At 38.8% G+C, this 12040-nt stretch overlaps 1 protein-coding gene across 2 annotated transcripts in view; it reads left to right on the forward strand.

Moving 5' to 3' along the window:
* LOC125247564 (CXADR-like membrane protein) overlaps positions 1 to 10716 on the forward strand; it is an 824350-nt gene extending 813634 nt beyond the window's left edge. Inside the window, exons 2-6 of one of the 2 annotated variants that reach the window (XM_048158943.1) lie at positions 9003 to 9317; positions 9413 to 9748; positions 9827 to 9871; positions 10029 to 10108; positions 10219 to 10716. In XM_048158943.1, coding sequence (XP_048014900.1) covers positions 9003 to 9317; positions 9413 to 9748; positions 9827 to 9871; positions 10029 to 10108; positions 10219 to 10251 — 809 coding nt within the window. In that variant the 3' untranslated portion in view covers positions 10252 to 10716. The remainder of the gene's footprint in view (positions 1 to 9002; positions 9318 to 9412; positions 9749 to 9826; positions 9872 to 10028; positions 10109 to 10218) is intronic. The other variant, XM_048158929.1, reaches the window with a different exon arrangement.
* The last annotated feature ends 1324 nt before the right edge of the window (positions 10717 to 12040 follow it).

Here is a 12040-nt window from a genome sequence, read left to right on the forward strand (position 1 = left end):
GACACAATCTGCATTGTAAAAAGCGCTATATAGATAAGGGTGACTTGACTTGACTTGAGTGGACAATAACTATAACGATAACTATAACTATATTAACCACACCAGTGCAGGATGGATTCTGATTAGCTTTAGAATATGGACCTTCTTGAATTTTTGACTAAACAATTGGTTTTGTTTAAGAATGTATGAATATGAATATTTGATTACTATACTGTATTTTTCTATTACATTTACATTTGCATAAAAATCTACTAGTGTTAGCTATAGCCATGGGAGGTCTCTGACTAAAAATAGTCATAAGCATAGTGCAAGATGAGGGCAGACTGGCAAAGAGAGGAGAAGGGGACACAGAGCAAAGGTACAAGTTAAGAAGCCATTTGTTTCAGGTGCACAGAACAAACTGTTAGTGCTGCATTTCAAGAGACGGTTGTCTCCTCCGGTGCACTGGCCAGATTTGATGGTCAGTATGCCCCACCAGATTGTGGAGGAGTTTAGAAAGCATGTTGCTGCTATTGTGGATTGTTTGTTTCGAGATTTTCATCGAAAAAGACCTTCAAATCTCCAGGCAAGGGTACAAATCGGTGTTGTCCGCAACTAATACAAGATGTTGCATTCGAAAGTCCCCATCAGCATGGGGGAAGACACAACATTTCTGGACAGAATTTGTCACTGTTTGCTGTGCTTGAACAAACATGAGCCCAGCTGTTGTCTGAGTGTGACTGTTACATAGTTTTAATGAAATTTCTGTATATTTATGCACCTTATCTTTTATCAAATAAACACAATTTCATATGACTTAACTGTGTTTATTTAGAAGTAAATATGTGTTATGTATAAATAGAATTATATAGGTGGACATGCAGAAAAAATAGCTATCAAATTTCAGTTACACTAACAAATATTTAATAAACTAACACTTGACAATAAATTAACAATGTACAATAACATTTGACAGTGAAAAATGTGTGGGTTAGTGTGATCTTGCACCTGGTCACAGTGAAATTGTTGATGAGCTTCTAATGACTTAAAGCTTCTGAACTCATTGTGTAGCTCTGATCCCATAAACCAGGTAATTGACGGTGCTTCTGGGTTTTTCGTCTATTCTGTAACTGGCAGTTCGTATGGGTCGATGGTGTTAATGTCAAGCAGTTTCTCTAAATAACTCTGCTTAATGGAGTTATTTAGTTTCTCCCGATATAACTCCTTTCCTTTCACTTTCTCCTTCTCCATTTCTTCCCATAAAACTGTGCTGTATCCCAAAATGTATTTATTAAATTAATCTGCTCACTCTCTCTGTTGCTCTTTCTCTCGGTCTTGCTGTCGAAGTAACCATGGCAACGGATAGTGTATCCTGCTAATATGGCGGCGCCTTCCCGAAATGCAACACAGAGTGAAAACATCATGGCCTAACTCCTCATTTTCTATTAAAAAAAAATACAAAAAAAGTTACATGCTTTTCACATTATTTTATAGCGGATATGTAAATTTACTTTTTATTTCTGTAATTTTACAGAATTTTCAAAATAGAGTAAAATTACAGATTTTTTACAGTCTGGAAAGAGTTGATTTGATCGTTGTGATCTCAGAGTTGTGTACTTCCTGCTTCGCTACTGTTCGGACACTCTTGCTTACAGCTCCGCGCTTTGCTCTATTGCTTTTATATTCTATCTCCTAATTTTAACTACAGCAAATCAGCACAGTGCTCAAACGAAAAATCTTGGCACCAACAAACTTTTTAACTGGAAGAATTGCTACAAAAAAGTGGAATTTTTATCCAACCAGCCTCCCACTGATGGCCATCAGCTTACATTCCGGAGAAGGGAAAACACAGCTGCCTACGTCCAAAAGGATTAGAAGGATTAGATAATATGCCTCATCTGGTTGAAGAATCTACCTGCTGCACAAACTGCCACAGACTTCTACAAAGAATTGCAGTTCTTGAAACAAAGTTACTTGCAGGACTACCAAACCAGAAGGAACACACAACAGAGCTTCATCATGGACGTCCTCAGCACACAGTCGGTGAGTCCCATGAATCTAATGCTCCTAAACAGACCATACCGAGTGCCGTAACTGATCAACATACAAATCGATGGCACACACAGGGAGCGAGACCCAAAGGCACTCGAGACATCAGATTGTCACGAGTATCACATTTTGCAGTAGCATCCTCTACCCCAAACACTAGCTCCCTACCACCGCCAATACAGCTAACACCGATGCTAACTGCTGCTCATGGTCGAGCAGACAGCGGCACTCAGCTCATAGAGCAGCCGAGCCTAGGACTCTGATAGTGGGTGACTCTATTATCAGAAACATTAGCAGCAGGGATACAACTACATGCTGCCTTCCACAAGCAATGGTTTCTGATGTAAACAGGGAACTTAAGAGCATTCTGATGAAATATAAATCTGCAAATTGACTAATCATCCATGTGGAGAAGAATGATATTCAGAAGGAGCAGTCAGAACTCCTTAAAAGGGATTTCAATTAACTTTTCGAAATGCTTAGAAGACTAAAAGTTCAGTCGTTCATAAGTGGACCACTCCCAGCAAGAGGAACAAATAGATTTACATGGTTGCTTGGGCTTAACACATGGTTGCAAAAAACCTGCAACTTAAAGGGACTGAATTTCATTGACAACTTCAATCTGTTCTGGAGTCAGAGACAAATGTTCACTCATGATGGCCTGCACCCTGTAACGAGGCGGGACTGGATCCATGTGCAAGCTTTATTAAAGCAGAGTTCGTAGTTAAACAGGCAAGGGTCAAACAGTGGCAAACAGGTATGGCAGAGAGCAGGCAGAATCGTGATCGTTGAACAGGCAGGGAATCGGGACAGGCAGATATCATTCATAAAACCAGGAAACGATAAACAGTCCAAAAGGTCCAAGGGGCAGGCAGCAGGAATCGTACACGGGGAACAGACAGGATCAGAAACAGACAGGCAGACAGACAGACAGACAGGGTAAATAATGATTGGAAATGCTACAGAGTAAACAAGACCTCGCAATGAGGTAGTGTGTGAGTGAGTCTTAAATAGTCCAGAGAATGTGCTTAGCTGTATGTGGCAATGGGTGATTGGTGTGGAGTGTGCATGTGACTGGCAGGGAGGATTATGGGAATTGGAGTCCGGAACTTTGTGACACACCCAAACAAACTGGGCTCAAGAGTGCTAAAGGACAATATCTACTTCTCCCTCCATCATCCTTCAGCAGTGTGTGCAAATCCACTCAACCTGAATGGCACAAACACACCTGGACAGTGTACAACTGAACACAGGACTTAATTTCAGTAGTGATGGGCAGATTGAGGCTTTCGTGAAACAAATGTGCCGTGATGTGTCGAGGCTTCAAAACAATCTGACACCCGTCTCCACTGTGACCCATATTGGTCACAACAGTGTAAATGCAACAAAACTCAGGCCAAACATGCATTAAAAATACCCTTTAACAAATGTATTGCACAAGTTTTATTGAAAGTAAAATCAATCAAATGCAATTAACTAATCATCTAATAAGATTAAATATAGAGTGTCTGTAAAATATGTGTTCTTTTATGAATTTTCAAGGCTTGTTTCTCTGTTCCATGGCTCAAGCTAAACAGGCCAATAAGAGATTAATAACTACCATTATTCATTTTGATTATTCTAATGTCTAATTAAAACATCTACAAATGTATAAAACTCATCGGAGATCAGGTAAAGCCCATAGACACTTGTTCAATAGTTCTCAGTGAATCTGCATGATTCATGGGTCCACTTTATCATTGCCCTCTACCGGTGAGCCATTGAATTTTCGAACTGTTTCGAAACAGTGATGACGTAATGAAGCCTCGTTTACTAAAATCACGTGACTTTGGCAGTTTGATACAAACACCGAATCACTGATTCGAAACAAAAGATTCATGAAGCTTCGGAGCTTCATGAAGCAGTGTTTCGAAATCGGCCATCACTACATTTCAGCACCTGAATGGACATGCGGTTGACACATCCCACAAGTTCAATGATAACACCACGCAGCCACAACAACCACTGCTCACGGACACAATCCTGACTGAGCTCTGTGGGCAGGGTAGACAGTGACGTGTTAGAACTGCTCCAAGATTCAGCACCCAAGGACGACTTTCGGATAAACAGCCAGGGAAGCCAGGACAACATATTACAGCCTCCGGTAACACCAGAGCAACAGCCCCTCTCACCGGACATGTTATCCCTCTCTCCAGCATCCCCTCTTCTGTGCTTCTCAGAGAAAATGGAGGAACTGGTGTATGCTGGAACCAAACTGTCCCACTCTTCTGCTGCGAGCCCCCAGATATCAACAAAAAAGTGAGCCCCGAAACCACCAAAGCCTGTGGGCCCAGCTCGCCCTCCCCCTCCTCCTGCGAGAGCTCTTCGGCCCCTGCCACAACGCCAGAGCACTCACCCTCCTCCATCTGTTCTAGGTGAACCAAAAACAACTGATAACAGCTCCCAGCGATGTGTGTCGTGTCCCCGCTATGATAACAGTGACTTTGTCAAATGTTTACAGAACAAGCGGGAACCCAGTGTGCTTGTTGCTTTCTCTATTTCTGCTTTATTATGTGACAGAAAGCCTAAGGCCTTCTCAAACCGTTTGGCAAACCCATTTAATCTGCTGCCTATTACACGTCAAACTAAGATTACTGTAGAGACAGAAAGTAGGACTGTTAAGTTAGCACTTTTAAACATCTGCTCACTTAAAAATAAATCACTTCTAGTCAATGACTTAACCACAAACAACCTAGATTTTATGCTTCTAAATGAAACATGGCTAGAAGACAGTTGCAGTTCAACAATCCTGAATGAAACAGCCCCTCGTAACTTTACTTTATGAGTGTCTGCAGAGCTGGTAGGAGAGGTGGAGGTGTTGCTGCTCTATTTAAAGATGACTATCAATGCAAGCAAGTGTCACTTGGTGATTACTTGCCTTTTGAATACTTGGGTATTGTGTTAAAAGGTGCTCCTCGCATTCTACTTATAGTCATTTACAGGCCTCCAAAATACTCTCCAGCCTTTGTGGAGGATTTTACAGAACTGTTATCAGCAATATCCTCAGAGTTTGACTGTTTTGCTATTACTGGAGACTTTAAAATTCACATCGAAAATGCAGAATCCAATATGGCGAAAGAAATCCTAACAGTTTTTAATACTTTTGATCTGTCTCAGAATGTACATGGACCCACACACAATAGTGGACACACTCTAGATTTAATTATCAGTAAGGGTCTAAACATTTCATCCATTGTCATTAAGGATGTAGCACTATCTGATCATTTCTGTATTTTCTTTGATATATTGATCTCTCCGACTGTTGAAGCTAGATCTATCTCTGTTAAAAAGCGATGCTTAAATGAGAATACTAGTGCACTGTTTATGAATTCTATATCTTTAACACAAAGCATATCTGCAGACTCTGTTGATTTTCTCCTTGATTCCTTTAACTCAAAAGTACAGAATGTTATTGATAACATTGCTCCTGTGAAAGTCAGGAAGAAAAGTGGCAGACAAAAAGCACCATGGAGAAACTCAACAGCAGTGCAAAATATGAAAAGACGATGCAGAAAAGCTGAGCGCATGTGGCGAAAGACAAAACTTGAAAACAGACAAACTATTATGTCTGTTTTTGAAGCAATTGATTGCAAAATTTTGGAAGAAACAGTACAGCACCTTAAAACATCAACCTGTGCCCTTGACACACTTCCCACATCTTTTTTCAAAAGCGTGTTTAACTGTTTAGAAGCAGATCTCCTAGAAGTGGTAAATGCCTCACTTCTCTCTGGGACTTTTCCAAAATCCCTGAAAACTGCAGTTGTTAAGCCCCTCCTGAAAAAGAGCAATCTGGATAACACCATATTGAGCAACTACAGACCAATCTCAAATCTTCCTTTCATAGGCAAGATCATTGAAAAAGTTGTTTTCAATCAGCTGAACAAGATCTTAAGCTTGAATGGATACTTTGACAACTTTCAATCTGGTTTCCGACCGCATCACAGCACAGAGACAGCACTCATAAAGATAATAAATGACATTCGCCTAAACACAGATACAGGTAAATTATCAGTGCTGGTTCTACTCGACCTCAGTGCTGCATTTGACACTGTCGATCACAACATTCTTCTTGACAGGCTGGAAAACTGGGTTGGGCTTTCTGGGATGGTCCTTAAATGGTTCAGGTCATACTTAGAAGGGAGAGGTTATTATGTGAGTATCGGTGACCATAAGTCAGAGTGGACATCCATGACATGCGGAGTCCCTCAAGGTTCAATACTCGCACCCCTCCTGTTCAACCTATATATGCTGCCACTGAGCCAAATAATGAGAAAGAACCAAATTGCATATCACAGCTATGCAGAGGACACCCAGATTTTCCTAGCCCTATCACCTAATGACTACAGCCCCATTGACTCCCTGTGCCAATGCATTGATGTAATTAAAAATTGGATGTGCCTAAAATTCCTTCAGTTAAACTAAGACAAAACTGAAGTCATTGCGTTTGGAAACAAAGATGAAGTTCTCAAAATGAACATGTACCTTCACTCTAGGGGTCAAACAATTAAAAATCAAGTCAGGAATCTTGGTGTGATTTTGGAGTCAGTCCTGAGTTTCAGTAGTTATGTAAAGACAATAACTAAATCAGTATAATTATCTCAAAAATATTGCAAGAATTAGATGCTTTATCTCCAGTCAAAAAGACCATAAGACAGCTGCAGCTCGTACAGAACGCTGCTGCCAGGATTCTGAGCAGAACCAGTAAACATGAACACATCACACCAGTCCTCAGGTCCTTGCACTGGCTTCCAGTTGCATTTAGAATTGATTTTAAAGTACTGTTACCTGTTTATAAATCACTCAATGGCCTAGGACCTCAATACATTGCAGATATGCTCATAGAATATAAACCTAACAGATCACTCAGATCATCAGGATCAAGTCATTTAGAAATACCAAGGGTTCACTCAAAGCAAGGAGAGTCTGCTTTTAGCTGTTACGCCAGCCGCAGCTGGAACCAGCTTCCTGAAGAGATCAGGTGTGCTCCAACAGTAGCCACATTCAAATCCAGACTCAAAATACATCTTTTTATCTATGCATTTGCTGATTGAGCACTGTGCTATATCCGAACTGTTTGAATTTTATATGTATTATCTTTTTATTCTTTTAATCACTTTTCCTGTTTTTAATTCATTTTTTAATGTATTTTATATCTTTCATGTATCATCTTATTTCTGATTTTTAATGCATTTTTAATATTGCTGTCTGGTTGAAAGAGCTGGGAGAATTAGGAAGAAAGCATTTGTGATTAGGTTAAAATGTGGTAAATTTGTATAAGGGGACAAACCATGGGGAAATTTGAGCTGTGGTGCATCGTTAAGATATCTCTGGATTACAGTCAGGACACTTTCCAAAGGGGAAATTTGAACTGCGTTGCATAGATAAGATATCTCTGGAAGGGGGATTGGGGCTGTGTGGCACAGTTTAAGGTGTCTTGGCAAAAGGGGATATTGAAACTTTGTTCATCATTTTGAAGTGCCTTAACCCTTTATGACCGGATGGAGCGTCGGCGCTCCCATTTTTCGTGTCTCTCTTTAAGAGCCAATAAAAATTGAATCCATATAGGTAGCACAGAAATTCTTTTTGCATACAAAACCAGAGACTTAAAACTTTCATGTCAAGCCTCCAACATGCTTCTGTTGCGTTGCTTTCACCCTCTAATGAGTCTGAGTAATATGCGTTTAAAACAAAAACAGCACAGCCGCTAACTGTATACAAATATGTATATTTCACGTGCTCATAACTTCATAAAAAATGCACAGATCATAGAAAATGGTACATCAATATTTAAAGCAGATTCTCATGATTAGAATGAACCCAAATACAACATAATCAACATAATATAATTCGTTGATCACAAGATATTACTCATGGAATGATTCAACATACTTGGCTAAAAACATGTCTCTCATCTCTCCGGGATGCAGTGTGTATCCAATGTTCCAAGAACCATCCATGTTCATTTTCCAACGTGGAATAACACAAAATAGATATCATTTTAAAGCTTAGAATCTCATCTAACCATTTTGAAGAACTCCTAACTAGTGCTGAGAAGTGCCTCTAAACCGGAATTTACCGCCAGTTGGCACCACCTGGCTGCAGAAAAAAATGAATAAGAAGAAGAATATTTAATAAACTAAACTTTATGCTATCACTACGAAATCACCAGAATCAGCTCACATGTAGGAGAGCATCACCAAAAAAGATTTTTTATCCAATCTTATTGCGTTCCTGAGTTATTCCATGTCAAATAATAAAAAAAGTTGTATATATTTTTTGTCTTTATCAAAAGTGTTCTATCAAATGATACCTACCTTTTGACTTTCCTTGCTACAGTTTTGGAGTTATGAGTCTTTACTTTTGTGTGTGTCGCTCAGAAAAAGAAAAAAAAAACCTCTAAAAAAAGCTTTCAGGTCTTAAAGGGTTAACAGGTAGAGCTAGACAGCGGTCCTGTTGTGTGAGGTTTAGATCCACTCTGACGGACAACAACAACAACAAAAATCTCTCTAAGACTTCCTAGCTCTTCTATCCAGATAGCAAAATTCTCTGCTTTTACTGTTATTTCTATTCCTTATGTTTTATTTTTATTCTTCTTCTTTATGTAAAGCACTTTGAATTACCATTGGGTATGAAATGTGCTATACAAATAAAATTGCCTTGCCTTGCCTATTGATACATACAGATCATACTGTATTATTCCTGATACTGGACATAGAGTCACTCAAACAGCTGATGATCAACAATTATCTTCATATTCAGAGATTTCAACAGGTCTCTGATCAAGACAAACACTTTATTCTGGAGAGTGTGATGATTGTGTTCTTGAGGGTTAAAATACTGGATGATCTGCATCTTCTGCTTTTTATGCTGGTATGTTTTATATCTTCATTGACTAATATATATCATAATGATCACTCAAATATACTGTGTTTCAGGTGCCAGTGGAGTGGATGAGGTGTTCATCAGTTCTGATGAAAATGTCTGTCTGCCCTGTAATAATGCTCTTTCTGACTGCAAATTACCTACATGGATCTATAACAGTTTCAGACATTCAGAGATAGTTGATCTGATTGATCGAGGGATAAAGAATAAAGACACAGAGAGACATGAGAGACTGAGTCTGGGGTCTGACTGCTCTCTGAACATCAAGAACGTCACAGAAGAAGATCCTGGATTATACAGCTGCAGACAATATGTGAATGGAGAACAACAAGAACCTGATGCTTATGTTTATCTGCATGTTCTTCATGGTGAGTTTATGATCATGTGATCAATTTAAAAAGGGTATTTTCCCTTTAAACTCAGATGATGATTGAAGAGTCTGTGATTTGTGTCTTGTGTTCAGTTTCAGTGTCTCCATCATCATCATCATCATCATCATCATCATCCTCACAGATCAGTCCAGGTCGCTCTGTGACTCTCTCCTGTCGGTTGTATTCATATGATTTCCCCTGTGATGATTGGGTCCGTTCTGAGGGACTTCAGCTGTTGTGGGTGAATCAAGCTGGTGTTGATCTGAAGACAGACTCCAGATATCAGATATTATTATTCTCATCAGATCACTGTATCATCACTCTGACTACAACACTCCTGAATGAAGATGACAACAGAGAGTGGAGATGTCAGCTTACTCTCAGAAATCAACTCCAGACCTCAGTCAGATACACTGTCAAGTATTCAGGTGAGAAACAACTATTACTACTGTAAAATATGATGTTAATGTCCTACAGATGAACATCTGAACATTCATCTTCTACAGCATCAGAAACTGAAGTCAGTGTGATTGCTGGATCATTATTCAGAGGTACGACACGTTCATTTCTACTGACAGCTTTACACCATTAAACTATCAGTCAGTCTGTAAATGCTTCATCAATAACTGTTCATAGTTGAATCCCCTTGACTTCAGTCATGTCCAGTTTCTCTTCTTCTTCTTCTTCTTCCACACATGTTTCCTGCAGTGATTGTGATTATTGTTGAGATGGCAGTGTTTGCTGCTCCTACTGTGATTCTTCTTCAGATCATCTGTGAGGAAGAGCTGGTGAGTTTGAGCTTCACACAATCTGATGATTCACAATCATCTGATCTGGAACAATCTGCAATCATGGTAAAAACACATACGAGAGGTCAGTCGATGCTTTTATTTTGCAGGGAGGAAGGACTCGCAGCACCCAGAGGAAATAGAGATGCCTACAATATTACAATAAAATACTGCTGAGTTTGGAGACCATCTGAAACAAGATTTAAAACAGCAAAAACTCACAGAGGATTGTTCATTGTTTGATTTTCTTCTTCTCAGAAAACAGAGAAAAACTCCCTGAAGAAATAGTGACACCATCAAGTTTAGATTCAAATATCTTGTACAAATAAAAGGCCAGATTTATGTTCATTTATATGGTTTGATGGATATTTTCCTACAGTGTTGAATGTCATTTTCTTGTGCTTCATATATAAACTGCTTTAAATATAATATTAAATACAGTAATGGACAGACTGTTTGTAAAATCCTCTCTCTGTTCTGTGTGATGAAGATGATTTGCTGATTATCATATCTTGTCTTTCATTCCTGTTTTTAGCATCTTTGTTCATTTTGAATGATTTCTACTAATTTTCTTAATTAAACCTCAGTAATTGTTTAATATGTCTCTTTCCTGAGATGTTTGTCACAAATATGGGCCTCGTTTATAAAATGTTGCACACAAACCATCCTAAATGTGATCTTGCGATCATTTCTCAGATGTGTGATTGATAGAATGAAGGTGTACACAGAAAACGAGCGCCTCTCTTTCAGATGTGAAATCATCACAAATGATCTTGAACAGCTGAATGGTTTCACAGGTGGATCGATTGCTCCTGTCTGGTTTGTGTCTGTAGCTCTGTATAACTTTGTTTTGAATCTCTTCCTCTCATTCCTTGATGTTTATCACTAAACTTACAATCGCATTAACCCACAGTGTGTGCTGGTTATGGTCAGTAAGTTTGTGGCGTTTGTGTTGTGTTGTGAGTCTCTGGCGCCCCCTGCTGCTGAGTGTCTTTACTGCTTTACTACTTACTTTACTGCGTTCTGACGTAGAACCTGCTGCCGGTAAACAATTTACAAGAATGACGTTTGTCTGTTTCCATGAAAATCAAACCAGATGCAGGCAAAAAAACAAACAAACAAAAAAACAAAACAAAAAAACCCCCCATGGAATTCAAATTGATTCATCAAACTGTTCTCAAATAACTTGCAAACTAATTCTAAAAATTACAATGAAAAACAACCAGTAGAAAAGTGATTAAAAAACATGAACACCTATAGCTTGTGATTAATTTTGCCTTTTGCAATGAATAGATTCCTTGGATCATGCCAAGAATTTTACTGTAGTCAGCCAAACTTCCTGTCCGCCATTTTTATTTTCTTTAAAAACTGATTTTGTCTGATTTTCACCAAATTCGAGTCAGGTTATCTTCAGATCATGCTGAAAAAAAGTTATAGATTTCGTGTTGATAGATGAAACCTTTTTTGTACATAGCATCAATGAATTTTGATCATCAATGAATTTGAACTTCATCTGAGGCTGTTTCTCTGTGAAGATCTGATATATTTACCCAAAACTTTGCATGTGTGTCTTTGAGCACGTATACATGCACAACAGTGTGCTTGATAACAAAAATCAGGTCAAATTTTGAACTAAATTAGTATATCAAGTAGTTCAAACTTTGACCTGTAGAGGGCAGTAATACACTTAGCAGTGTCTACATTTTTCATTTTTTTTTAGAAAATGAGTGATGTTTCTCTAGAAAAGACCCTTATTTTTGTCTGGGATCGTTTAAAGCCCTTTGAAGCTGCACTGAAACTGTAATTTTGACCATTCAACCGCTTGGAGGCCATCAAAGTCCAGTATATGGAGAAAAATCCTGGGATGTTTTCATCAAAAAACTTGATATCTTTTCGACTGTAGAGAGAAGGACATCGACATCTTGGATCACA

This window comes from Megalobrama amblycephala, linkage group LG1, assembly GCF_018812025.1.
Source record: "Megalobrama amblycephala isolate DHTTF-2021 linkage group LG1, ASM1881202v1, whole genome shotgun sequence".
NCBI lineage: Eukaryota > Metazoa > Chordata > Actinopteri > Cypriniformes > Xenocyprididae > Megalobrama > Megalobrama amblycephala.